The sequence below is a fragment of the Sphaerodactylus townsendi genome, linkage group LG07 (assembly GCF_021028975.2).
Source record: "Sphaerodactylus townsendi isolate TG3544 linkage group LG07, MPM_Stown_v2.3, whole genome shotgun sequence".
Classification (NCBI taxonomy): Eukaryota; Metazoa; Chordata; class Lepidosauria; order Squamata; family Sphaerodactylidae; genus Sphaerodactylus; species Sphaerodactylus townsendi.
This window is the reverse complement of record NC_059431.1, coordinates 53180667-53205752: the sequence shown is the minus strand read 5'-3', so window position 1 is coordinate 53205752 and position 25086 is coordinate 53180667. Positions and strand designations below refer to the sequence as shown.

Genomic DNA, 25086 nt, shown 5'->3' with positions numbered 1-25086 from the left:
CGGAAATATCCCTGAGGGCTGTAATGGAATGGTTGAAACAGTGGAGCAAAATCCAGCTAAGACAGAGGTCCTGTGTCTGGACTGGGGAGGAGCAAGTGGGGAATTCTAATTGTTAATTGCTGCAACGTGTAGCAGGGGTGTAGCTAGGGTAAATGGAGCCCGGGGCAAAATCTGAGTTTTGCGCCCCCCCCCCCCATATGGGCAGCGTCCTTCCCGCACCACGACCAAACAACATTTTTTGCACCAGGTCATCTCAAAGTCACCATTGCATTATAGAACATGCCCAAACACACAAATCTGAACACACCCAGGGCTCCCTAGTTTAAACAACATTGAAAGTAATGCTATTTTTTGAAGGCGGGGAATCCACCCTGAAACAGCATCACTTTTATTGTTGTTTAAACTACAGAGCCCAGATTCTCCTTTTAAATCCACCTCAAGGGCTCTGGGCTCCCTAGTTTAAACAACATTGAAAGTGATGCTGTTTCAGGGTAGATTCCCCACCCCAAACAGCATCATTTTCAATGTTGGTTATTGTGGGTTTTCTGGGCTGCATGGCCGTGGTCTGGTATATCTTGTTCCTAATGTTTCACCTGCATCTGTGGCTGGTATTTTCAGAGGTGTATCACAGAGAGAAGTCTGTGTCCAGCCTTCTCTTGTAACAAACTTCTCTCTGTGATACACCTCTGGAGATGCCAGCCACAGATGCAGGCAAAACGTTAGGAACAAGATCTACCAGACCACGGCCACACAGCCTGTAAAACCCACAACTACCAGTTGAATCTGGTTTTGAAAGCCTTCAACAATTTCAATGTGTTTTTTTAAATCTAGGGAGCCCAGATTCTCCCTTTAAATCCACTCCAAAGGAGGTGGATTTAAAGAGAGAACCTGGGGAAAATTTGAGGGTGCCTGTCAGGGGAGCAATGTTTAAGCTAAAAGTACCAAACGTTTAGGCTATCTTCAGGACACTCTCCTGATGAAACCACCCAGGTTTAGTGAAGTTTGGTTCAGGAAGCCCAAAGTTATAGACCCTCAAAAGGGTAGCCCCATCTACCATTAGCTCCCATTGGAAACAATGGGAGATGGGGCACCCCTTTTGGGGGTCCATAACTTTGGACACCCTGAACCAACCTTCACCAAACCTGGGTGGTATCAGCAGGAGACTATCCTTATGATACCACCTAGGTTTCGTGAAGTTTGATTCAGGGGGTCCAAAGTTATAGTCACCTGACAATAGCCTGACATTTTGGTGCTGCTAGCCTACAAACTGCGCCCCCTGCAGGCCAAAAATGAAAAAAAACGTGAAAAATAGAAAAAGCCACAAACGAACCTGCAATTTTTGCGCCCACCACAAGGGAGCCCCCAGGGCACTTGTCCCCGGATGTCCCCATGGTAGCTACGCCTCTGTTGTGTAGGGCTGCCCTTGGACTTGCTCCAGAAACTCCAGCTGGTGCAGACTGCATCAGCGAGGCTTCTTATGGGATCCTCATGCCGGGTACATATTCAGCCCATGCTCTGCTAGCTGCATTGGCTCCAGGTCGAGTACCAGATCAGATTTAAGGTTCTGGTGCTTACGTTTAAAGCCCTAAATGATCTGGGACCAGCATACCTGCCCTGGCTCCAACCTCATGGAATGCTCTGCTGAGTGAGATCCAGGCTATGCAGGACCTGATGCAATTCCACAGGGTCTGTAAGTAAGTAACTAAGTTCCACCAGGGTTACAGTTGAGGCAGTTACAGTTTTACAACTTGGCCTGCCCCACTCCCATCTGGTCCAACATCCAGCTGTCTTTAAAGAACTGTCACCACTGTTTATGAGCAGTTTTAAATGAGGTTTTAAATGTTACCTAAATGTATTGATGTCTGATTTTATGATTTCATAAAATGGTGGGAGATGCCCTGAATATAAAACTAATGAACTAAATAAATACGTAAGTAAATGAAAATAGCTCTAGAAATCACAGATTTGTGTGTGTGTGCCTCAGTAAACTTTCAGCGTTTTGTATAATGTATTTAAATTCTATCATGAATTAGAGAAGCAAGGATACAATCCTACAACCAGCCCATAAACTATGGCACTGCACTAGTGAAGGACTTGAAAAGGACTGTGCTGGTAGCTGGTACGTGGCACGAGACTGGGGCATCAGGTACATGGGGGGGGGGGAGAGACAAGGCTCTGTTGATAGCATGAAGTGGATCATGACTCTCTTGCCAGGTGGGTTATACAGCTCAAACCTCTAAAAGGCAGATGTAGTCACCTCTCCTGATTGGAAATATGGGAAATGTGAAAAAGAGGGCAGTTACTGAATACTCTTCTTCCTTCCTCATCTTTCACCCCAACATTCCCAGGCGTTAGCTCACAGCCAGTCATTAATGATGAGGAATAATTGGGTGTATATTATGCCTATAGCTTTCCAGACCTGCTCTGCCAATGGTCTGATGCATTGAACTGATGGATTGTAAAAGACAGAGTCAATTAAAAAATGGGTTCCACTTCAAAACTTTTGAAGTGGAACCCATTTTTTAATTGACTCTGTCTTTTACAATCCATCAGTTCAATGCATCATGGGTTCCAATCCTATGTGTTCCTTGTAGTTTGCTGCTGAGGCTTGCCATATTTCCAGTTTCATTTGTGGTGGCATTCAGATGTCTCCTTCCTGTTTTGTTCATGAGCATATGTTCCCAATGAGCAGTTGTGGACACGGTAACAAGGCTTTTACTGAGTGTTATATTAGGCATTTTTGTCATTCTAGCACTTCTGTCATTGCTTTGCAAAACTGATTCTTGGAATCCCCACCCCCACTAACACCTGTGTGGCCTTTCCTTCTTGGTCTCCTCTACCTATGAGTAATGGAGGTGCCTCTAATGTTGGACTGTTTCAAGTTCCAGTCACAAGGGATTTTTCAAGAGGGATTCCACCCTCCATCTGTTTCTATGAGAACCTTATCTAACTCTTTGCCGAAGAGCCCCCCCCCACCCGATAGGGATAGCCTGCTACTATTTGTTTGGAGTGGGATTCTGCTTGCCACAGGCATAGCCAAACATTACATCGAACAACCACTTTGGCTTCCATGGAACGAGCCACCAAGGTGAGGGTGTTGTTGGTGTCATCTGATAGGAAGGCATTAGCCAAGAGGTTCCATTCTACCCTTTCCCTAGCCACTTGCTCCTCAGGGGACAGGAAGACCATGGTAGCCCTGGCCACTGTGGAGGAGGGGGCCAGTGCCTTAATGGTAGATGCCAACCATTCATGGGATTTTCGTAAGACCGAGTCCGACCTTTTGTCTAATGGGTTTTTGATATTTCCCTCACCCTCCTTGGTGACCTGGTCACATGAGTGTAAGGACACAACTGGAGAATCTACGAGGGGAATTTTGAGCAGAAGAAATGCAGCAAAGTATGCCCTCCCTATCCAGTGCCTCCCACACCCTTATGACCAACATCATAGCTGAGCCACAACAGAAGAAACCAAACCACCAGAACTAAAAACCACAACAACCCCAGTCTTAAACAAAAGGAAGAAGTATAGTAAAAATAACTGTCCACTTCCAAAACTGGCTCTGCAATGAATCTCCACATTTTCAACTATAGTCTTCCTCAATGGAACACCATATGAAGACTGCTATTGCACTTGACTTGAATCAATCCTGGGAATACAAATGTAGACAGCTCTGTCAAGCATACATCCTGTACAGGCTAAGCCACACACTTAAGTGTGATATAGTAGGAAAAAGCTCCCTGGGAAAAGACTGGCCCAGCTGTGCAGTGGCTGCTGGTGTTGGGGCAGTCCTAGTAGTGCAGTGATTGTCACAAATCCTGGCACAGTGGCAGTTGCTACCATGGGACCCAATGATGTACTCAGTACCTCTGGTTCTGCTTCTCTCTGTACTATCAAACAGAACAAAACAAAACACTCTCCAGTGGCCAATACAGTAATACAGTAAATCAAATGCAGATGAATATTACATCCAAACTCTCAAATACACAAAACAAGCCTCTATTACATATACATACGTAGATTATCCCCTATTACAGTAAGTAGCTAAATGGCGCTTCCCTCTGTCCCTTTTTCCCCACAGGTAGGCTACCTTTCTCAGTACCAGTTTGCTCAGATTTTCCCTGCCCTGGCAACCTCTCCTTGGGAAAAGTCAGTCGGGGCTACATAGTGGCCAGTGCCAGGCTCAGTTGTGCAGTGGGCTGCTGCTGGGCCAGGCCAAATTTGATTGAGGTCATCATGGCTGCCATTACCAGGCTTGGCTTAGGTGTGCAGAGGATGCTGCTGGGTTGGGCTACATGGGTAGTAAGTTTCAGTAGCCACTGCTAGGCCTGACCCCTCCTTCTCCTTCAGAGAGATGACGGTGTCAGGGAGGGGGTGCTTTTCCAGCACTGCTTTGGGCTCCCAATACACTCCTGTTTCTGTCTGAAGCTTTGATTTACAGGAACCAAGGCTCTGGAAGGCTTAGCAATATTATTGGGGTTACCTGATACCCCCCAACAGCCTTTGAGATTTTAGTGTGCATTCTTTTCTTAAAGCTTTTGGTATTTTTCTGTTCTTTTGGTGGAGGGACTTTTTATCCCCTGATTTTTATTTTATTTTTTCTTAAGATTTCAGATTTATATACAACCCTGGGATTCCCTGTGGGTTTGTAGAGAAATCCCTCCCCGCTGTGTGCCCCTAGCAACATTTTGAGGCTCTATCAGTCATATCCCCACGATTCTGAAATAGAAGTACTGATAAATTCTTACCTTTAGCTTGCTTTGCTCCATGTGAAGTATCTTTACATGAATTGTTTGCATTTGTGTTTCCATAAATATTCTATGTTTTGAATCTCTAACTTGTAACATCTGCCATAGTTAAGCTTCTTTAATATCATGTTCATCTTACTTACATGTTCTGAACATAAATGCTTTTAAAAGTGTATGGTTTATTTGTCCTATGCATTTCAGTTTTCCCTTTATTAAATCTTTCCCAGTAATTTTTTGTTCTGTTATTTTCATTTTAAACAATAGCACAGACATATTTTTCTACTGAGAAAAATATATTGAAATGTGCCGCTGATCTGGTTTGGACATTTTGACATTCATTCCAAATTTCACTAGGCTATTTCTCTAATGGTGTCATTTCTTTTCATACCTCTGAGGTGACTGAAACTCAGTTCTTTAAAGTGAAATGTCCTAACCAATGTCTGGCAGCTCCTATTAGCTGAAGTGCATCACAAACAGTAACAAGGTCTCCAAGGACCACTTTTCTTGCAAGCAGTGTAGTCATATTTCCTCATTAGTTCGTTTCAGTTGTCACTAATGCAATATTCTAGACTTGCAAAGTAGACCAAAACATAAAACTGTATATGCATGTAGAACAGACAATTATTTTCTATAATTCAAGGTCCTTTTGAATTCATTTGATAGCTTGTAGTTTACACAGTTTAATTAATTAACCTTTACCCTGATATAAGAGAGAATATTAGAAAGACGTTGCCTAGAAATAGTTCACCATCTGCAGTGTATGATAGATCATGTATAAGTTGATTTTTGTAAATAATTATTTTAATATTTATCCACGTTCTTTAAGTCGCAACATAATAACTAGTAAACTGTGAACAATAAGATTTAAATGTGTAAAATGTGTTTTATATAAAAATGAAGGAGATGATCAAGTGTACCAAAACTTTAAAGGCAAGATAAAGGATGGGTGTATAGATAAGCTTGATGTAATGCAGTATTCTTCTCAGTATGTTTGACTGTAGATATACTTTCACATCTGATATGCATCTATACAGTTGTTTATTACATCGTTACTTCTTTAACTACTGCAGTGTTACATTGCTAAAAAGTGTTACATAGCTATAAAGTGGTGTCAAGTGTGTGAAGTCCTCTCAAAGTTGCAGCCGACTTATGGCAACCCCTGGAAGGGGCTTTCAAAGCAGGTAAGAAGAAGAGGTGACTTGCCATTGCCTTCCTCTGCAGAGTCTTCCTTGGGGGTCTTCCTGCCAAGTACCAACCCTACTTAGTTTCTGAGATCTGGCAAGATCACCATGCTGCTTTCCCTCCCAGAATAATATATATACACACAAAAATATACTGTGCCTGGATGATAATTGATATTTGTAGGTGCCATTCATGATCAAAAGTAACATTATTCAGAACTTGAACAAAGGTTGCTTGGGACTGTTTTTGGTTTTTGTGCAGAGTGGTAAGCTGCAGTACTGCAGTCAAAACTGTGCTCATGACCTGAGTTCAATTCTGACAGGTTTCAGGTAGTCAACTCAAGGTTGACTCAGCCTACCATCCTTTTGAGCTATACAACTTGCTAGGGGTAAAGTGTAGATGACTGATGAAGGCAATGGCAAACCACTCCGTAAACACAGTCTGCCTAGTAAATGTTGTGATGTGACTCACCTCAGGGGTCAGTAATGAACAGGGGATTACCTTTACCTTTTTACCTTTAAAGATATTTATTTGTTTGACTTTTAGGCTATACTTCCCCAACTGGGCTCAGGGCGGTTTACAGGGAAGAATTTATACATGATAAAACAACATCATACATTTTGTTATGTGGATGTAATTTCATGTGTCACTGAATACACTACAGCCAGTTGCTCAATATATACCAGTTCGGGTATGGGGAAACATTATGTTCAGCCTAACTTACATTATGTAGTTACATTGCATGATGTGGCTTTCAATAAATAAATGAGAGGTTTGTAGAAAACTAAGGTGTCCAGTTGGTTATTAATAATATTCCTTTGCCACTTTAAGTAGCAAGCTGAAAACTCTGGAAGCAAAATCACAGTAAGCTTATTTTGACTGAAGTAAAAATTGAAATTTCTAGAAACATTTGTTGGTTCAGAATTAATCTGGAAGGAGTTACAGTGTTTTTTAATTGTTGACAACTGTTATTTTGTTATGTTTTTATTATGTTGCATTTTGTAAGGTTCCTCAAGCCAGTTCTCTGAAGAAGATCCACAGAAATAGGACTTAGTAATGAAATGCTGGCTGATAAATTCAGGCTCTGGCCTATGATTTTTGAGAATCAACAACATTTTACAGCCCGGTGCTCCTTGAACCCAGTAGCAAATTTTGCAGGGTTATGTTTAATTCAGACAGTTAATAATCTTCACCTAGTTATCCTGAATGGCGCTGACCCTGCTGAACAGCCCAGCCAGTTTGCTCATTATTTAATTGTATCAGATTATATTGCTGCAATGACAAGTGATCACCTCCCTTTGACTCTTTACTGTAATCTAGGAGGGGAATCAATAAGATATACAAACCAGACACAGTTGGACTTATTTTCTGAACTAGGGAAACGTCAAATCAAAAGAGCCCTCAGCTTAATGATAGAATAACTGAGTGGACGAACACTGAGAGGGTCAGAAATATCTTTTGGGAAGGAATGATAATAGTCCCCTAATGTAATATATCAAGCGACTAAATTTATTTACATTGTCACAAGATTGCGACATTCTAAGATTTAATATATTTAGTCTTCTTTAAATATTTATGAAATGTTTAACTTTTTACAATTAATATGAGCTTATTTCCTTGTAATAGAACGACTGTTAATTGTTGGAGGTGTATCTACTCGCTTGTATTTGTTTTACTTATTTATTTTTGGATCAATGACCAAGCAAACATACTGACTGACTAAAACATGTAAAAAACAGTATATTGTTTACATAATTCAACATTTTTGGCTATGTTTGTTGCATTTTCATAAATGTAATGAAAATAATAAAATTCAAGCACAATTTACAATTTTGTAGGAAAGAAACAAAAATACCTTAAATCTCTATGCCAATTAATGTATGTTTCCATAGCTAAATATTTGTGCTCAAATGTTAAATGATATTTCATACACTGATGTATTCTGACATCTGGAGTAATCACTCTTGGCAAACAGGAGTGATCACGGTCTCAAATTGCAATTATTTTGGGTAGTATCTAAAGTACTGATGTAATTTTTTAATCTCTATTATCTAAAAATGTGATGAAGCTTAAAATCATTATGATTATCATCAAATTCATTTGCACTTACTTTTAACACTGAGTTGTCATTTGTTTGCCAAATATGTTGGAATGAAGAATGCAGTTATAATCCATTAATGCAAATTTTGTATGATCAACAGAACTAATTTCTTACAAAGACTATTATTAAAGTCATCAAACTCCTGAAATTGAAAAAAAGTATTAATATAGAATTAATTCTAACACCAGTAAATTATATTTCATGTATTCCAGATGTGTCGAGGTCATTGCTAAAGAAGGACAGAATCTGAAAGAGCTGTATTTGGTGTCCTGTAAAATTACAGACTATGGTATGTAATACTTAAAAAAACTTTTTTGTTGCCTTCAGATGGAATTCTTTACCCTTAAATGTTTGATATTTGTTCTTTCTGGAAATGTAGAAAGAATGTGAATGTGTTCGCCACATTTGTTGGTTCAGAATTGATCTGGAAGGAGTCACAGTGTTTTTTAATTGTTGACAACTTTTATTGTGTTATGTTTTTATTATGTTGCATTTTGTAAGCTGCCTCAAGTCAGTTCTCTGGAGAAAATCCATAGAAATGTTTTAAATAAATAATAAATTTATAATAATGCGCAAACATTTGAAAAAAACTTGGACCTGTAAAGCTTGAACCAGTAATGCATGATGTGTATTTATACATTCCTGGTCATTTGGACTTCGCCAGGTGCAATCCAGCCTGTTCAGTAGGGACTATCAAGAGGCAGGGTTTGGCAGCCAGAATCTGGATAATCAAGTAGCAAGCACCAAGCAGTTGCAAGAAGCCATCAGGGCTGCTGAGAGCCATCATGGGTCCCTAGACAAAGATTTCACCGCACCTCCGCCCATATGACCCTGACCCAAACCATGTTTCTGATTTTTTAATTATGCATTTGTATGGACATATTGTGCTGGCTCATGACATATGTGTACCACTAGAGAACACATTTGACGAAGTGGGCTGTGGTTCACTAAAGTTTCATATTGCAATAAATCTTTGATAAGTAAATCAGTAAGAAATATATTTCAGTTTACCCTTGTGTCTTTACCTAGTTCAACACTGTGGTAAGCTGCCTCAAGTCAGTTCTCTGGAGAACTGATTGTGTAGTATTGCTCTATAAGAAGTACTGGGATCATTTGAACTGATTGACATATTTTCTAAAAAGAATGTTTCGTTTGTCATATAACATGGTGCTTAGTATCTATAGTAGGGAAGAGGCGTTTACAAAGTATATTAGATGTCCCACAAATAACAACGGTATTCCACTTCCTCTGTAGTGTTTAATTAAATCTAATTGTATGTAATTAAATCTAATTGGGGAGAGAAGGACGTATGTCTTCTGTTGCACATGTGTAACCACTAAGGCAGATTAACATTCCATTACCGTGCATGTAAAAGGGAGAGGGGAGACATCATTTTACTAGTTGGATAGATCATGGGGAAATACTAACTTCCTACCTCTGCTTTTGTTCATAATATTAACAAAGGTTTGCTGCTGTACTATCATTAACTACATTCTATGCTGCCAACCAGCAATGAAAAGGAGTTGAGACCAAGACTGATAAATTGTGTGTGTGTATTGGGGGGGGGGGGTGAGAAAGTGAGAGAGAGAAATGGAGCCATATTTTGAAAGGAAGAAAACAAAATAAAGGAGAAATGTACAGAAAAGAGCAAGAGAAATTAAGAAAAGAGGAACTGCTATTTCATTTTCTAAAAAACACTAACAGAGAAGAGCTGGCTGAGCAAACAAAACTGTGAGGCTGGTTGAAAGGAAAGGAAGAGGGAAATACAGCTAGAAAAAGGAGGTTGCATCCTGGTGATGACCATATCAGTAATGAATTGTTATTGCCATTGTTGTGTTACTCCAGTGTTGGCTTCCTTGATGGACTTAGCAGCATATGCAGGTGTTTGCCTCCTTGCAATAAACTTTGCAGAAAGGCACAGTGAGTCGAAAGCAAAGCGACCACTGGTTATTATTCCCTGTGCCCCTAGTGACTGCAGTGTAGAACTGCATTAGAAGTAAAATAAATCAGATTGTTTCTGAAAGCTGCATGATGCTGACTTGGGCCCAGGAAAATGTGTCCCTGCAGTGCCCTCCTGTCAGCTGCCTTGGAAGCCGGAACTAGTTGAGAGTGTTAAATTAGTGACTTCCAAGAAGCAAATATAGTCTCTAAATGATTTAAAATGAAATAAGGGGTGCCTGTATGGATTATTAGTATGCTTCACATTTGTTGACATACCACAGATCTAGCACAACTAAACAGATCTAGCACAACCCCCTTCGGGGGTAGGGCGGTATAAAAAACTCAAAATAAATAATAAATAAATAAATATAAGCTTGGGCTGTTTGCTAGGGATGACTAAAATAAGGTTCTTTAGTTGGGGCAAGGAGGAAGATCTTGTGTATCTTCTTTTGGGAACGTTGGACTGAAATGTCATTCTGTTTCTCAATCTCATACAGGAACCTAAGTTAGCAATAAGATATTTTTCAACATTCTTGAATTACAAATTTTTTGTTCTATAGTATTTAAAGAAGGACATTGTGGTTGAAAATGACAGTAAATCGAACTATTATACATCTTGGTAATTCCTGTTGAGGTTCTGCCTACATTATTGAACAATATTATCATTGTTGTTCACCGCCCTGAGCCCCTAGGGGGAGGGTGGTTTAAAAATCAAATAAATAAATGATCACCACCCTTCTTTTCTGACCAGATAACCAAGTAATTGGTTAAAAGAAACTTTAAAAGTACTTTGGTTTATCACATTGTACAAACAAATGCTCCACATTATCACCTGTATGTGAGTTGACCGTCTATTTCAGACATCTGAAAACACTGTGAATCACTTTAAGTGCCTCTTCCTTAGGCTTTTATTTTCTTTCATTCAACTGCCACTAAAATGAATTTTCATGTTTTTCCAAGGATGTGTTTGCTTTTGAATAGAAAACTGCAGATAACCAAATATTTGGAAAAATACAAATGTGGAAACTTGCCAGATTTTTGCCACAGTTTTATCAAAGATATAGCATTTATATGAGCTCATTAGATAGACTAAATATGAGAGAAATAGAAACAACAACTGTATATATGGGAGCCTACAATTATGAAGCTGGATCATTTTATAAATAATTGAATTAAGTAGAAATGTATGCATGACTGTGTGGAAATATTGTTTGTACATATTAATGGTGATATAACCTGTAACATTTACTGAAATTGGTGATTAAATTTTTTAAAAAATATGTATATCCGTTGAAGTTTAAAACATACAAGTAAACACAATGGGGCATTAAATGGTAACTTTATAATTCATTCTCATAGCGATAAGATGTTCCTTGTGGAATATTTAGAACCTTTCTTTTTTGGTGGTGGTGGCAGAGAATAAGTTTAAGTAGCCATTCTGTAGGGGGAGGAAGTGACCTTTTCATTCTATTTTATATTTTATTAAAATACATACTTCTTCATATATTTGTTCCAATCTAGTAAAAAAAGGAAAGAGTTTTATAAAATTTGAGTTTTATAAAAGTAAACCCTGAATAATTTTCTAATATTCAAAAGGAATCCACTTTCTGATAATGTCAGTCTTATGGTTCTGTAAATGGGGAAATAGGGAAGTTTCCTCCATACACATTCCAAAATGTGACAAAACATAAACATGTATGTCTATGTCTAATGTTGCTGCTGCTTGTATATTGTGTAGTAACACATTTGTTAACAATTTCAGGTCTATTGCTGTTTTATCTTGCTGAATGGAAGCCACTGAGCTCAACGTAGTTAGTGCCTGTAAAAACTATGTAAAGTAATTTAAATGTATGTATTCCAGTTCTTCCATAAGTCAAGTGGAATGATTCTAGTTTTTGAAATGTCAGGGATCTTTCTGACCTAACTTAGTTAATAGCATACTTTATTTGCAATTCTCTTTCATCCAGTGCCCTATTCATGCTTATTTATTAACCACACATACTGAAACTTATAGCATCTAATTACAAAATGCCAAGAACTCTTATGAAATGCTTCTATAAATATGTAACCACTTGGGCCTTACTACAGAAAAGGAGGATATCAAGCAGAAGGTATGTGTAAATTTCAGCAATAAAGCAAATTGGTCCTGAGATTCAGCACTTTAATATTGGAAGAAAAACTGGCATGAAGATCATGGCATGTAAATGTATTTTTAAAAGATGTTGTTACATAGGGCATTTAGAATATCTTTTTGTTCTGAGCTTATGAATATGTAACTCATAGCTGACTGTCCACCAGCCAGACTAGGAGTGATCTGATCACTCTGAAAAGGAGTATTAGATCACTACATAGTACGCTTATTCTAGTGCAGCTGTGAAAGGAAACAGGCAAATTATTTCCTGTAGTAATGATGCAAATTGTTTTTGTTTACATACATTTTTTTCTGTTACGAGTTCATTCAACAATACAAATAATTTGGATTTAGCTATGTCACTATCTCTCCGGTATAATGTTAGGTAAACTATGTACTCTGGCATGCATAGGCACGTTTTAGAATTGTCAAAATGATATTGAAATATATTGCAGACACCTGTGTAGAGGTTTTTATTTTATTTATTTATTTGAAAATATTTATAACCTGCCTTACACAAAGTCTCTAGGCAGTTTACACAATAAAAGCTTACAAAACAATAAAAGATCACAAAATATCATAAACTATGATTAATTTTAATAAACTATGACCATTAAAAGAAATCATAAAACCACATAAAATTAACCCCAAACCCCAGGTGGAGGTGCTGGAAGACCCCTGTAGCCACCGCCGTTACCTGAACCTTAAAGAACAGCAGTGAATCCAGGAGCATCCCCAGATCTCACACCCAGTTTGTCCAGAACTAGGTGCCCTATGATCTCGCACACTCAGAAGCCCAGAAAACTTTGTCTTGTCTTGACTCAGCCTCAGTTTGTTGGTTCTCTTCCATCCCATAACCACTTCCAGGCAATGGTCCCCACACAGAGTACCTCCCCTTTCTTTGATGTAACGGAGAAATAATGTAATCCACATATTGATGACACTTGATTCTAAATCCCATGATGACCTCACCCAGCAGCTTCATGTAGATTGTGATTGGCATGGGGGACAGGACTGAAACCTGGGAAACATCACAAGGGAGCTCCCAAAACTGCGAATATGAGTCCCCCAAAGCTATCTTCTGAAACTGACCCTATTGCATCTAATTTGCAATCTAAGATTGGAGAGTCACTTAACACAGTGCTCACCAACCTCATTCTCTGGAGCTGGTCCAGTAAAATACCATAGTTTGTGGCCGTGATGGTGAACCTTTTGGGCTTGGCATGTCAAAATTTCAGAAAATGCCTAATTTGACTTGACTGGCATATCACCCCAACCCCTCAAGCAACTTAGAAACACTTAATTACATATGTGTGATGTGATGCCAGTGCTTCTGAAAGAGATGGTGGTCATGTGTAATGTTATATATGTTATATATTATATAAATAATTACAAATAATTACAAAATGACTCAAACTCAAACGGGGACAATAGTTGTCAGGTGCTGGTGAATGCTGGCATGTCATCAAAAACATCACTGCATGTCCCCTTTGACACACATGTCATAGGTTCACCATCACCTACTAAGGCATTTATCACCTACTGAAGCCACTGGGCCAGACCCCCTCCATGCACTGCAGCTAGCTTTCATCAGCCAGGATGGACAAGAGTTGGTAGTAGGCTGCATCCCTGCAAGCAACTTATCCATGTCCTCGGAGCTGGTGAACTATTCTCCTGTTTCTCACTCAGGATTACAGTCTGCTCTTCCAGGGCTACTCTTTCACCCCAACCCTATCCACCACCAATACCGTCCATCACACCAAGCTGCAGCAGCAGGGAGAGGCAGACCAGGGGGTCTTCCCTCTGTACCCAGCTAGTGGCCAAAAAATGCTCTCCCCAATTCATGTCAAACCAATTGCCAAAAAGCCACCATATCCCCATCCCCTGGAGCCAATTGAAAGGGGAGAAAGGGAAAAATAAAGAGACCTGCTCCACCCCCACTGGTCCCCAACCTGACACCCCATGGGAGTGCCCTTTTGCCACCACCCTTCAGCTGCCAGCCCCAGAACCAGCTTGCTTCTTGTAACCAATGCAAGCTGGAATGCCCTGTCTCTAAAACAAGTGCATTTACTCAGAGGTGGATGGGGCCATAGCAAGTGTTACCACTCCCCCATGAAGCAGACAAACTAGGTGCAAACACATTTATTTTGACAAAAGTGGGATCTGTAGGATTTCTGTTTTGGAAGACAGACATGCAGGAACACATTCAGCACTTTAGGAGAAAGTAAACATTGAATACATAATTTAAAATAACCAATTAAAATAGCCACTGAATCACTGCATATTTTACCAAATTAATGGCAGCTTGAATTTTTTATGCAGCCAAGATATATTTGGCAACCTTTCTGGACAAAAGATTATGTGATAGTCCTCTGAACCATTGGGGAAAGTTGCAAGAAGGGTAGTTGCCAGAGAAGAAAAAATGTGACAGGGTTTCAGGCGCCTTGAGACTGTAAAAACAAACCCTTTGAGTGTGGTGTGTTAGAAAATATTCCAAAAAGATCAGCACTGAATGCACTGAAGTAATGCACTGAAAAGGGCTAAGGAGTAGAGATGGCGAGAAGAGGGAATAGAAAAAGAATACATATACTTATTGCCAACAAATGGTCTTGAAGGAGCAAAACCCCAGGAACAATGAAGAGCGAATTTGTTTGACATCTGAAAGAAGGTGACCCCAGTCTAATAGCCAGAGGTACATCTACTGTAGGCCACATAGGTAGGGCACGTACTCTGGGTGCCATCCCTCAAGGGGCCCCAGCCTGCCCCCAGAACCAGGCAGTAACTGTTCCCCGCTCCCTAACTCCACATGGAGTTTGGGGGCAGGTTCGCAGTTGAATGCTGAACCTAGCCAGCACTCAACTGGGCTTGCCCCACCCAAAAAGTCACATGGAGTTTTGGGCAGGGTCGAACTTCTTCAGTGCTGGACTTGGCTGGGTCACTCAACCCAGCTAGATGGAGCTCAGCTTCAAACTGAGCACTTGATGTGACAGACTCCAGCTTTAAACTGCTGGCTCCGCCCCCAAACTTTATCTCCAAATGTCAGGTGGAGCTTGGGGAGAAATTGGCCTCAACCTTTCTGGGTTGAGCTTTAAACTGCAGGCTTGAATCCTGCAAGCTCAACCCAACCTTGTCTGCATCAAACAGGCACAATCTGCTGCTAAACTCATGTGGAGTTTGGGAGCGGGATGAGCTGTAGTACTTGCCCTGGGCACTGTTTTCTAAAGATACCCTCTGCTATTAGCTCAAGCTGTTTTTTAATCAGAGTACAAGTTTTATCAAAGCCTAACTTAGACAAATCAGAGAGGGAAAACCCTAGTTCTGCTATTTTAGAATCCAGAAATTGGCACCAGGGAATCAAAGGAGTCAGAGCATGGCTCAAACAAAAGAGGAAGGAGGGATTGAGAAAAGTCAACTCTGGCCCTTTCCCCACTTACCGTTTGCTGCGCGCTACTCTCCCCAAATAGCGCGTGGTCCAGCGGCGCTCCCCACGAGTCCGGGCGGCGACAACGCAGCCGCCCCGACTGTGCGCTCTCACGTCCCCTCAGCGCGCGTCATTTCTGGCACTGAAGAAACGGCACCTTCAGAGCAGTGGGGAACACGACCCCGCGGCAGAAATAGCTCGCGCTGAGAGTAGCGCGCCGCAAACGGTAAGTGGGGAAAGGCCCTCTGAGTGGTGTCCTTTGGATAACCCCATTGCAGATAGAATAAAAGACCAGATAATAAATTTTGCAAACACTTCTTTGATTAAATTTGAAGCCCACTTCGTCCTTTCAATAATTAATGGCAATAACCAGTTTGACCCTAGGGGAGACTTTTCTGTCCTCCAGAAGGGCTAGAGTTATTGACTGCATGCTTTTTATTTCCTATATTACTCCTATATAGACTAAAGGCAGGAAGTCTTTACTTCTACATACTTTTTGGAAAGGACCCACCTGTTAGCGAAAATGTTCTTTCAGGATTAAGAGATTCTTTTAAATTGTTTACAACTGCTTGTGGTGAGATGTTCCTCCTTCAGTTACAATGCTCAATCTTTCACTTGTTTCTTTGCTTAAGATTGTCTACCTTGCATCAATCAGAACCCATACCTTTTCAACAGTGGCTCCCTTGCTTGTGGAACAATCTCTGAGGACAGAAGAGTACCATTCCTATTACTTTATAGTAGGCTCTGTGTCTCAGTTTTATTTGTTAGGATTGATGGGGTTGTAGTAGCAAGCATGTTGTGGGTCAGAGTAATGGGGTTTTATTGCATTACAGATAGTTTTAATTTAGAATTGTAGGCAGCCTTAAGTTAAAAGCAAAAGGCAGGGTATAAATATTTTAATAAATAAAAAATGTCAGCAACTATCTGTTATTAGTGTAGCTTGTTCAAGATTTTTCTTGGAAAGACTGCTCAGGGTAACAGAACCATATTGACAGACTGCATAGAGACCACAATAATGAAAACATGGTTGTGCTTACCTGTAACTGATGTTTATCTTTGTGCAGTTGTACATGCCTCACAATAACCCTGTTGTAAATCCTATACATTTGCTTACAGATTCCTCTGTCAGTTAGAGAGGATCTGAGGCATGAAACATGATTCTTTTCTTCTTCCTGTTTCTTGCCCCATAAACAGGAGGAAACATTGGAGGAGAGGGGAAGTACCTCTTGCTCCTATGAACACTGGAATTTTCAGCAACAGAATTTTCAGCTCATGTTTCATTCCTATGTGTGTGATGCACTCATGATCACTAAATTGACATAAATTGCGAGAGCAGTCCTTCTTTCTGGCTGTTGTGGGTTTTCTGGGCTGTGTGGCCATGGTCTGACAGCTTTTGTTCCTAACGTTTTACCCACACCTATGGCTGTTCAGAGGCATATCACAGTGAGATATGTTTCTCTCCATAGTACAGTCCTGCTTTTCCTGATGTGGTCAGTCAATTCACATCAAGTGGAGTACCTACATCTCATTAGAAGTGCTTCCAAAAGTCTGTTCTTTCTGACCATGTGTCGTTCAGTCCTGATAATGTTGAAAACAACCAACTTATTAGGAACAGGGGCGGGGTCAATATTCTAGTTGCTTTTTGGTGAGGCATGAGAAAGCCTCCACTTGACATGAATTGCCTGAGGTGGAGCATTCTTTACCCATTTAGAATGCAAAATGAAGGCATTTCTCTAAAATTCTCACAAAACAATTCCTTCCTTGGTCTTAATGAAAGGAGAATAACTCCATAAAATAAATTGAACAGAAAATATCTATTAAAGCAGTTTCATTATTTAATTTAAAGCAAAACATATTAAAAATGGGGAAACTAGGAATATAGTATATTTTGCTGTAATCTAAACAGGTAACTAACTACAGCTCTGTAAATTGGCTTAGTCTCTGAATAAAGAACTCTTGTCTAAGGAGATATAAATCGGTGGTGGCAAAAACTCACTGTGCTATAAAAGAACCAAGAAAGCAATTTTTTCCAAGCCTTTAGTGGGGAAGAAAGCCACTGGGTAACATTGATAGTTTTTCTACACTCTTCTGACCCAAAGTAAGTCTCTGTGAAATCATTTTTTAGACAAAATAGGGAAAGTGACGATGCATGCAAGGTATCTCTGCATTAGGCTTTTCCAATTAGGTGAGCCGACCTGCCATGTAGCTGATCTAGAAAGAAGAATGGATGCAACTTATAGCATGAACCAAGCAGAACCATTTGAACAAACTGCTGCAAAACAGTTTTGCTGAATATATTAGTTAGAGACCACAAGGCTGTAGAATGGAGAAAGAGCTACAGGAAGAAATTACGAAGCTGGTAAAGCTGTTGGAGGGCAATGAGGAATACAGTCTATATTCTTCAAGGAAAATAGCTTCCTGAAGTTTTGATTTGAAGTCATAGGTGGATTTATTTGTGGGCATCTCAGAAAATACCTTTGAGACAACTGAGCAGTTCCTGATTTAAAATAAAAAATAACCATTGACAGTAGTGCAAACCAGTTTAATAAGCAGAGACAAATAACTTGAGAAAAGACTATGGGAGCAAGGAAAGCATAGCAACAAAACTTCAAATAGTAACTCAAGCCTTCTTCTCCTAACTCGAATTCTCCTTTAAAATAATTACATGTACTCTCCTGGTCAAATTAATTATGTCACATTCCACTTTCACCAAAGTCTAAAGTATCTGAAATTTACAGTGTAGCTAGTGATTGGTGAATTTCCCTCAGCTCAAAACAAAATGATGCTGAACGATTGAAGTTATTTTTGAATGGAAAATATTTCAATGTGTTCTGAATTCAGTTTGAGAATGTACTCTTGATGACATTGCTGTGAGCTCAGCAGGATCCAAATTCCTTCTCATCTCTTCAAGCCACTGGGTCCTATCTTCTTCCCTGCCCTCTTCTCTGTCTTGGTTTCAATAGATACTGTGATAGGGAGAATCAGCAACATTTTATATATGCAGAGACTTGAGACATGTAACTTCCAAAGGACCTGATGCTTATGCTAAGGAATACTGTAGGAGAACTACATACTTCAAGATTCTGGCATCTAGAATGCTACCATTGCTGCAGCAGTGATGGTAGCAGTGAGGCAGGAAGTTGTTATTTTCCGGAAGATCTCTCAGGATTGTGGTGATTGCTTCATAAAGCTGTAGATCATAATGAGCCATTGAGGTTGATACATCAAGCCCAGTAATAATTAACCTGGCAAATGTCATTAGTCATGACAACTAAAAGAAAGAGTTGCAGCAAAGAACAGAAGTGGGAAAAATATGACAAACTTTGATTGTGACAACACCAAAAAGTATCTGTAACTGCAACAAATAGTGAAATGCTGTACAGTTATTCTAATCTACGCTCATTGGAATCAATTGGGTTAGACTGCTTAGACTTGCATTGTAACATTAACTCTTTTCAGTCATTATCTTTTACCAGCTATATGGTAAGAACATGCTACATGTGATCATCCCGATATTCACAATTTTGTCTGAAAGGGGCAATGTGTATTTTCAGTTTCTGTATTTCCAGGTAAAAGTAGTCCCCTGGCGAAGCACTGGTTCATTCTTGACTCATGAGCTGATGTCATAAGAACATAAGAACGAGTCTGCTGGATTAGACCAGAGTCCATCTAGTCCAACACTCTGCTACTTGCAGTGGCCCACCAGGTGCCTTTGGGAGCTCACATGCAGGATGTGAAAGCAATGGCCTTCTGCTGCTGCTGCTCCCGAGCACCTGGTCTGCTAAGGCATTTGCAATCTCAGATCAAAGAGGATCAAGATTGGTAGCCATAGATCGACTTCTCCTCCATAAATCTGTCCAAGCCCTTTTTAAAGCTATTCAGGTTAGTGGCCATCACCACCTCCTGTGGCAGCATATTCCAAACACCAATCACATGTCACATCACAACATTTACTAGGCAGACTATGTTTATGGGGTAGTTTGCCATTTCCTTCCCCAGTTGTCCATACTTTACCCCCAGCAAGCTGGGTACTCATTTTACCAACCTCACAAGAATGGAAGGCTGAGTGAGCCTTGAGCTGGCTCCTTCAAACCAACTTCCATCAGGATCAAACTCAAGTTGTGAGCCGAGCTTAAACTGCAGTACTGCAGCTTACCACTCTGCACCACAGGACTCTGAAAATACACACCTTGCCCTTTTCATACAAAATGGCAGGTATGCATATTGGGAGGACCATGTGTAGTGCATCCTCTCCAAATGGATGGTGAACCATAATGACTGAAAAGGCCTATGGCTATCCTCTGTAATTTTCACAGGAATGAAAATGTGCAGACCCAGCAACTGGATATTGCCCTTATGACAACTTCATGCAACAATTAACAACAACAGAAGGTAAAATAAACAGATATATAGATTCTTGAAGATGTAAGCTATATTGAAATGCTTTCTTGCATCATATTGGTAAGAATACAATGCTTTATATCGAAGACATGCTTTACATTAATGGTACTAAGTTTTAAAACTGTTGAGTAGTATGACCAGCTAGGAAGCTGCTCATTATCCTTTTTGCTTTAGCCAAAAATTGCAGTTGATAGTATATATACCAGATACTGATCTACAATACAACTGTTTAGTTGATTCCTGTTGAAGCAGGAATCCAAAGTATCAATCATTTTAGATGTGCCTGTGGGGCAGTGTGTGAGAGTTAAGTCCCATCAAGTCGCTTTTGACTTACAGTGACCCTATAAATTAATGACTCACAAAATGTCCTATAGTTGACAGCTCTGCCCAGCTGTTCCAAACTTAGGGCTATGGCTTTCTTGATTGAGTCAGTCCATCTCATGTTGTGTCTTTCTCTTTCCTGCTGCCTTCAACTTTTACTAGTATTATTGTCTTTTCCAGTGAGTCTCATCCCATAATGTATCGATCTATGATAGCCTCAGTCTGATTACTTTAGCTTCTAGGGAGTGTTCAGGTTTGATTTGATCTAGAACCCACTGATGTTTCTTTCTGCCGATATATGGTGTATGTAAAATTCTCTTCCCCATTTCAAAGGAATCTACTTTCTTCCTGTCAGCTTTCTTTGTTATCCAACTTTCATACCTGTACATAGTTATGGGGAAATACCATAGTATGAATTATTTTGATCTTATTTGCCACTGACACATCTGTACAGTTAAGAAATTTTCTAGCTCTTCATGGCTACCCTTACCAGTCTTAATCTTTTTCTGATGTCTTGGTTGCAGTCTCTTTTGGTTGATGATGGAGCCAAGGAATATAACATCTTGAACACTTACAGTTTCTTCATGGTCAACCTTAAAGTTGTATGATTCCTCAGTAGTCATTATTTATCCCTTCTTGATATTCAGTTGTAATCCTGCTTTGGCACTTTCTGCTTTAACTTTCATTAGTAGTTGTTTCACATATTTACTATTTTCTGCCAGTAATGAGATGCCATCTGTGATCTCAAATTGTAGAGTTCCTTCCAGCTGATTTTCACTCTTCCTTCATCTAAATCTACTCTAACTTTTCTCATGTTATGTTTTTTTATATAGATTGAAGATATAGGGAGATTAAAAATACTTCCTGGTCTGAAATGTATGTCAGTTGGAAATCATTCTGTTTCTCCATACTCTGTCCTAACAGTAACCTCTTCGCCTGAGTACAGGTTGCACATCAAAATAATCCAGTGTGGGACACCCATTTCTTTTAAAACCACCTGTAACTTTTATGGGTCATTATGACCATATTATTGGTTTTGTTGCTTGGGATTGAGTGTTGGGAGACTTATTCCTGAAAGCAATAATCTTAGGGATTAGAGTGGAGAGGGCTGTTGTTTGTACTGGCTGTTTTGCACCATGCATGTTTCATCCCTTATCAGAGTGGGAGGACTGTTGTTCCAGGAAAACATTCAAGGAAACATGGCAATGCTTGCTTCATGTGTGATCTCTATCCCATCCATTGAAATGTGAGTGGCCATTGAGAATGGCTACATTGGCTGCCAGTTCAGCATTCCAGTTCAAGGTTCTAATTATGACCTTTAAAGCCCTTCATGATCTAGGACCCACATATCTAAAAGACTACCTTCTCCTATGTGTTTCCACATGGCAGCTGTGGTTTTAAGGCTGGCACTAATTACTGTTGCCCTACTTAAGGTGGTCTGCCTTGCATCAGCCAAAGCACATTTATTTTCATTGTCTCTCTCACTCTGTGGATCTAAGACAGTTATAGTGCTATCATTAGAAATCTTCAGTAGGCAATGCAAGGCCATTTTATTTTGGGACTTTTAATGGAGTAAAAATTGGAGGGAGGCAATTTGCCCATATTCTATAGGTTCTGAATTATAATGTTTAGGCCATAATGCATAGGTCACCTTGAGCCACAAAAAAGGTCAGGGTAGATATATTCTAATAAATATTATGCTAAATAATGTTTCAGGTAGGTTTTCCAAAGTACATGGTAGAGTGAAGCAAGTCAACCACCAGAAAGGGAGGCTGTTACGAAAAGAAAGACAGAGGCATTATTCATTTGGAAAAATGGAGATGTTGCTGCATTTCTAATCAAGTTGTGATATAATGGGTGAAAGCATGAGAGACCAATTTCACAAGATGCTTCAAGAATGGTTTCTAACATGTAATCAGGAAATGACAGGCTTTCAGGAGAAAAGTCAGAGTATTCTCAGAGGTAATTCTGGAATTGCTTTTCTGTCTGTACTGCTTGTACTGAACATTCTCTTAAGACAGTTGGCAGGATGCCATATCAACTTGATGCCAGTAATACAAGAGCTAATCATCTTTATGGGTAGACTGCAACAGAACTACATCTCATCCTTTCAAAAACTGAGCTAGGTACCATAAGAGACACATATTACTAATTTGGTCAGAGTTCCTCTGACATCTTTTTTGTTTCATAGTTGTTGTTGAGCCTACTGTATATAGATTACTGCATGAGAGGGTGCTTATGTCACTTCAGTGCTCTGTTGTAAGCAGATAGATCTTCCCGTGTGGTTAAAGAGGAAAGGGGAACACTTAGTAGACCAGGGCATGTTGTTCTGCTTTTTCAATAAAGCCCTGTAAACCTGAAAGATACTATTTTTTTAAGTATACATTTTAGGATTCTTGCCAAAAGGGGTGAAGTAAGTGCTTTATTATACATGCAACTGTAACCTGTGTTATCACAAACTTAAATGTGTTGCTTCAACCCCTCAAAATTTGGAACTGATTATTACCTTTAAAACTATTTTCAGATAGCTATTGAAAATTTCAAGTAGTTTGTAGAACTGGCTGTTGTGTGTTTTCCGGACTGTGTAGCTGTGGTCTGGTGGTTTTTGCTCCCAACATTTTGCCCATATCTATGGCTGGCATCTTCAGAAGCATGTCACGCTAAAAAATTTAAACTTCTGAATATTTAAAGCTTTGTTAAAGTCAATAGGGAATTGCCATTTCCCACTTTAAAAACATTAACCATTTTCCTCAGACTCATTTCCCAGTGCTTTTGGCAACCCTAAAGAGTTAAATGTAGCAAGTGTCCAGCAATAGGCTCAATTGCCAGGCAGCACTACCAAGATATTGGACAGTGACTTAAATTCAGGCATTCAGAACCTTGGACAGTGTGACATGAGGATGCCTAATGAAGTAGAGGAGAGCTGGGGGTGGGAGTAGGTAGAAACCCAGCACTGGCAGGTATTTTGGAGCAGTGTACTGCTAGTGAGGGAGGGCCTTTTTAATGATGTTTTAAATGACTTATTTGGTTTGATTATATTGTTTTAATTGTGAACCACTTTGAGCAGATCTCTAAGAGATATAGCATTTAAATTGGCTGTGACAATTTTTAACCCTTTTTAAGCACATTCTTTTAACTGCTGCACTTCACCATCCTCCTAAATGTCGATATAAAGCATGGCTGAAATTAGTTACAAGTGACAAATCTTTCAGTATGTAATTCTACCCGCATATCCTTGGATTTTGAAAACCTTCAGTGGCACAGAAATAAATCAAAAATATAATCTTGCTATAAAGCCTCTTAAAGTTTATCTTCAATAGTTGCATTAATAAGTAGCTTCTATAGAAAGACACTCAATGAATCTGTTAACTTTTGGTGATGTTTTAACTAGCATTTTCATCAAAAAGCTTCTTGAACAAAACCTTAACTGGTTCAGTTTTATTAGTGTGTTAGTTGTTTTAATGTGCTGTTAATGTATTACTTAATCCATTTTGTACTCCGTACTGTGTAGGTGTGTGGTTACAGCCTGGTTTTTGTCTCATAGAACTGACATTCTAAGTACTAGGATTCAAATTGTGATGAGAAAATGCTACAGGGCATCACTATTATTCATAGCCTGATACAAGTGGTACCTGTAGGCTGTTCACTGAAAATCTATTGCATGTGACAGGAAGACAAATTGTGTCCTATTTTTGAGCATGACATTATAATTGGTACATGTGCTCATTAAGAACAGTTTATAGAAATGCTGTCTGCAAGGCTCATCAATTAGTCAAATAGCACTGCATTCAGCGTGTATATTTGTCCCTTAGCTAGTGGATGTCTTTTGTATTTACATTTATTTATTGGAATAGGTTAAAGAACACTGTTTCAGATATGAAATGTGGTTTGGACTGCTACATGTACAACAAAAATGATATTTGTAAAATGGTCTGTACGACAGTGTGGCTATTTAACTTATACCATTTCCTTGATACCATTTCATCCATATCTTCTGAGTGGGTGGCTGATGCTGACAACTTGATTGCTGTCACAATTTTCTGTTGACTATCAAAGCAACAAAACAAATACATATTTTGCTTTCAAACTGAATCATGAATGCTTTCATATATCATCTATGCAATAATTAAAACTGACAAAATTGCGGCCTTTATATCTGTTATAATGTGTCACACAAAAGAGAAATCTTTTTTGTTGGCTCCTTTATATAGAATTCCATTCATTTTAATATCTTAGCACACTTATTGAATTTTGATTTTTAATGCCAGGAGTGAGTCTTGATAACTCTGCAGAGAAATAAAAATCCCATTAGATTATACTGTCCATTGTCATATTCTGTTTGATGCATTAATCTATGGAGCCATAAATGTAGAGACTTGCAAATCAAGCAAGAATCCATGCTTTGTCTTTGTCCCAACAATATCCTTAGATGGTAAGGATGTGCCAAATCCACATAATGAACACACCTGAGAAATCTTGGTGACTTGACAGAGCCAAATATAAGAATTAAAAGTTCACTTTATGTTGCTGATTGCAGAATTTTCCCAGTTATTTTCAGTGACAAGTGGGTTATGCTTTCAGGTGAATTCAGTAGGCTGACACATAAAAAAAAAAATCCCTGACCTTTTCCTCAGGCTTCCAAAAGAGTATTATATAGTAGGCTTCCTTTTGGAAAGAAAACATATATACCCAGCAAACCTCTCTACATGAATTTGGGCCTGATATATAATGTGCTTAAAAAGGGTTAAAAATTGTCACAGACAAACTGTGTGAGAGAGATATGAATCTGAACAAGTGGCTGCTTAAATGAATTTATTTGTATGTAGTGCCAAGTCATTACAAA

The 25086-nt window shown here is 39.4% G+C and overlaps 1 protein-coding gene across 3 annotated transcripts in view; it reads left to right on the top strand.

Moving 5' to 3' along the window:
• The window catches only part of FBXL17 (F-box and leucine rich repeat protein 17), a 183382-nt gene that overhangs the window by 96788 nt on the left and 61508 nt on the right, over window positions 1–25086 (top strand). For all 3 annotated transcript variants that reach the window (XM_048503388.1, XM_048503387.1, XM_048503389.1), the window contains exon 7: window positions 8241–8317. In XM_048503388.1, coding sequence (XP_048359345.1) covers window positions 8241–8317 — 77 coding nt within the window. The remainder of the gene's footprint in view (window positions 1–8240; window positions 8318–25086) is intronic.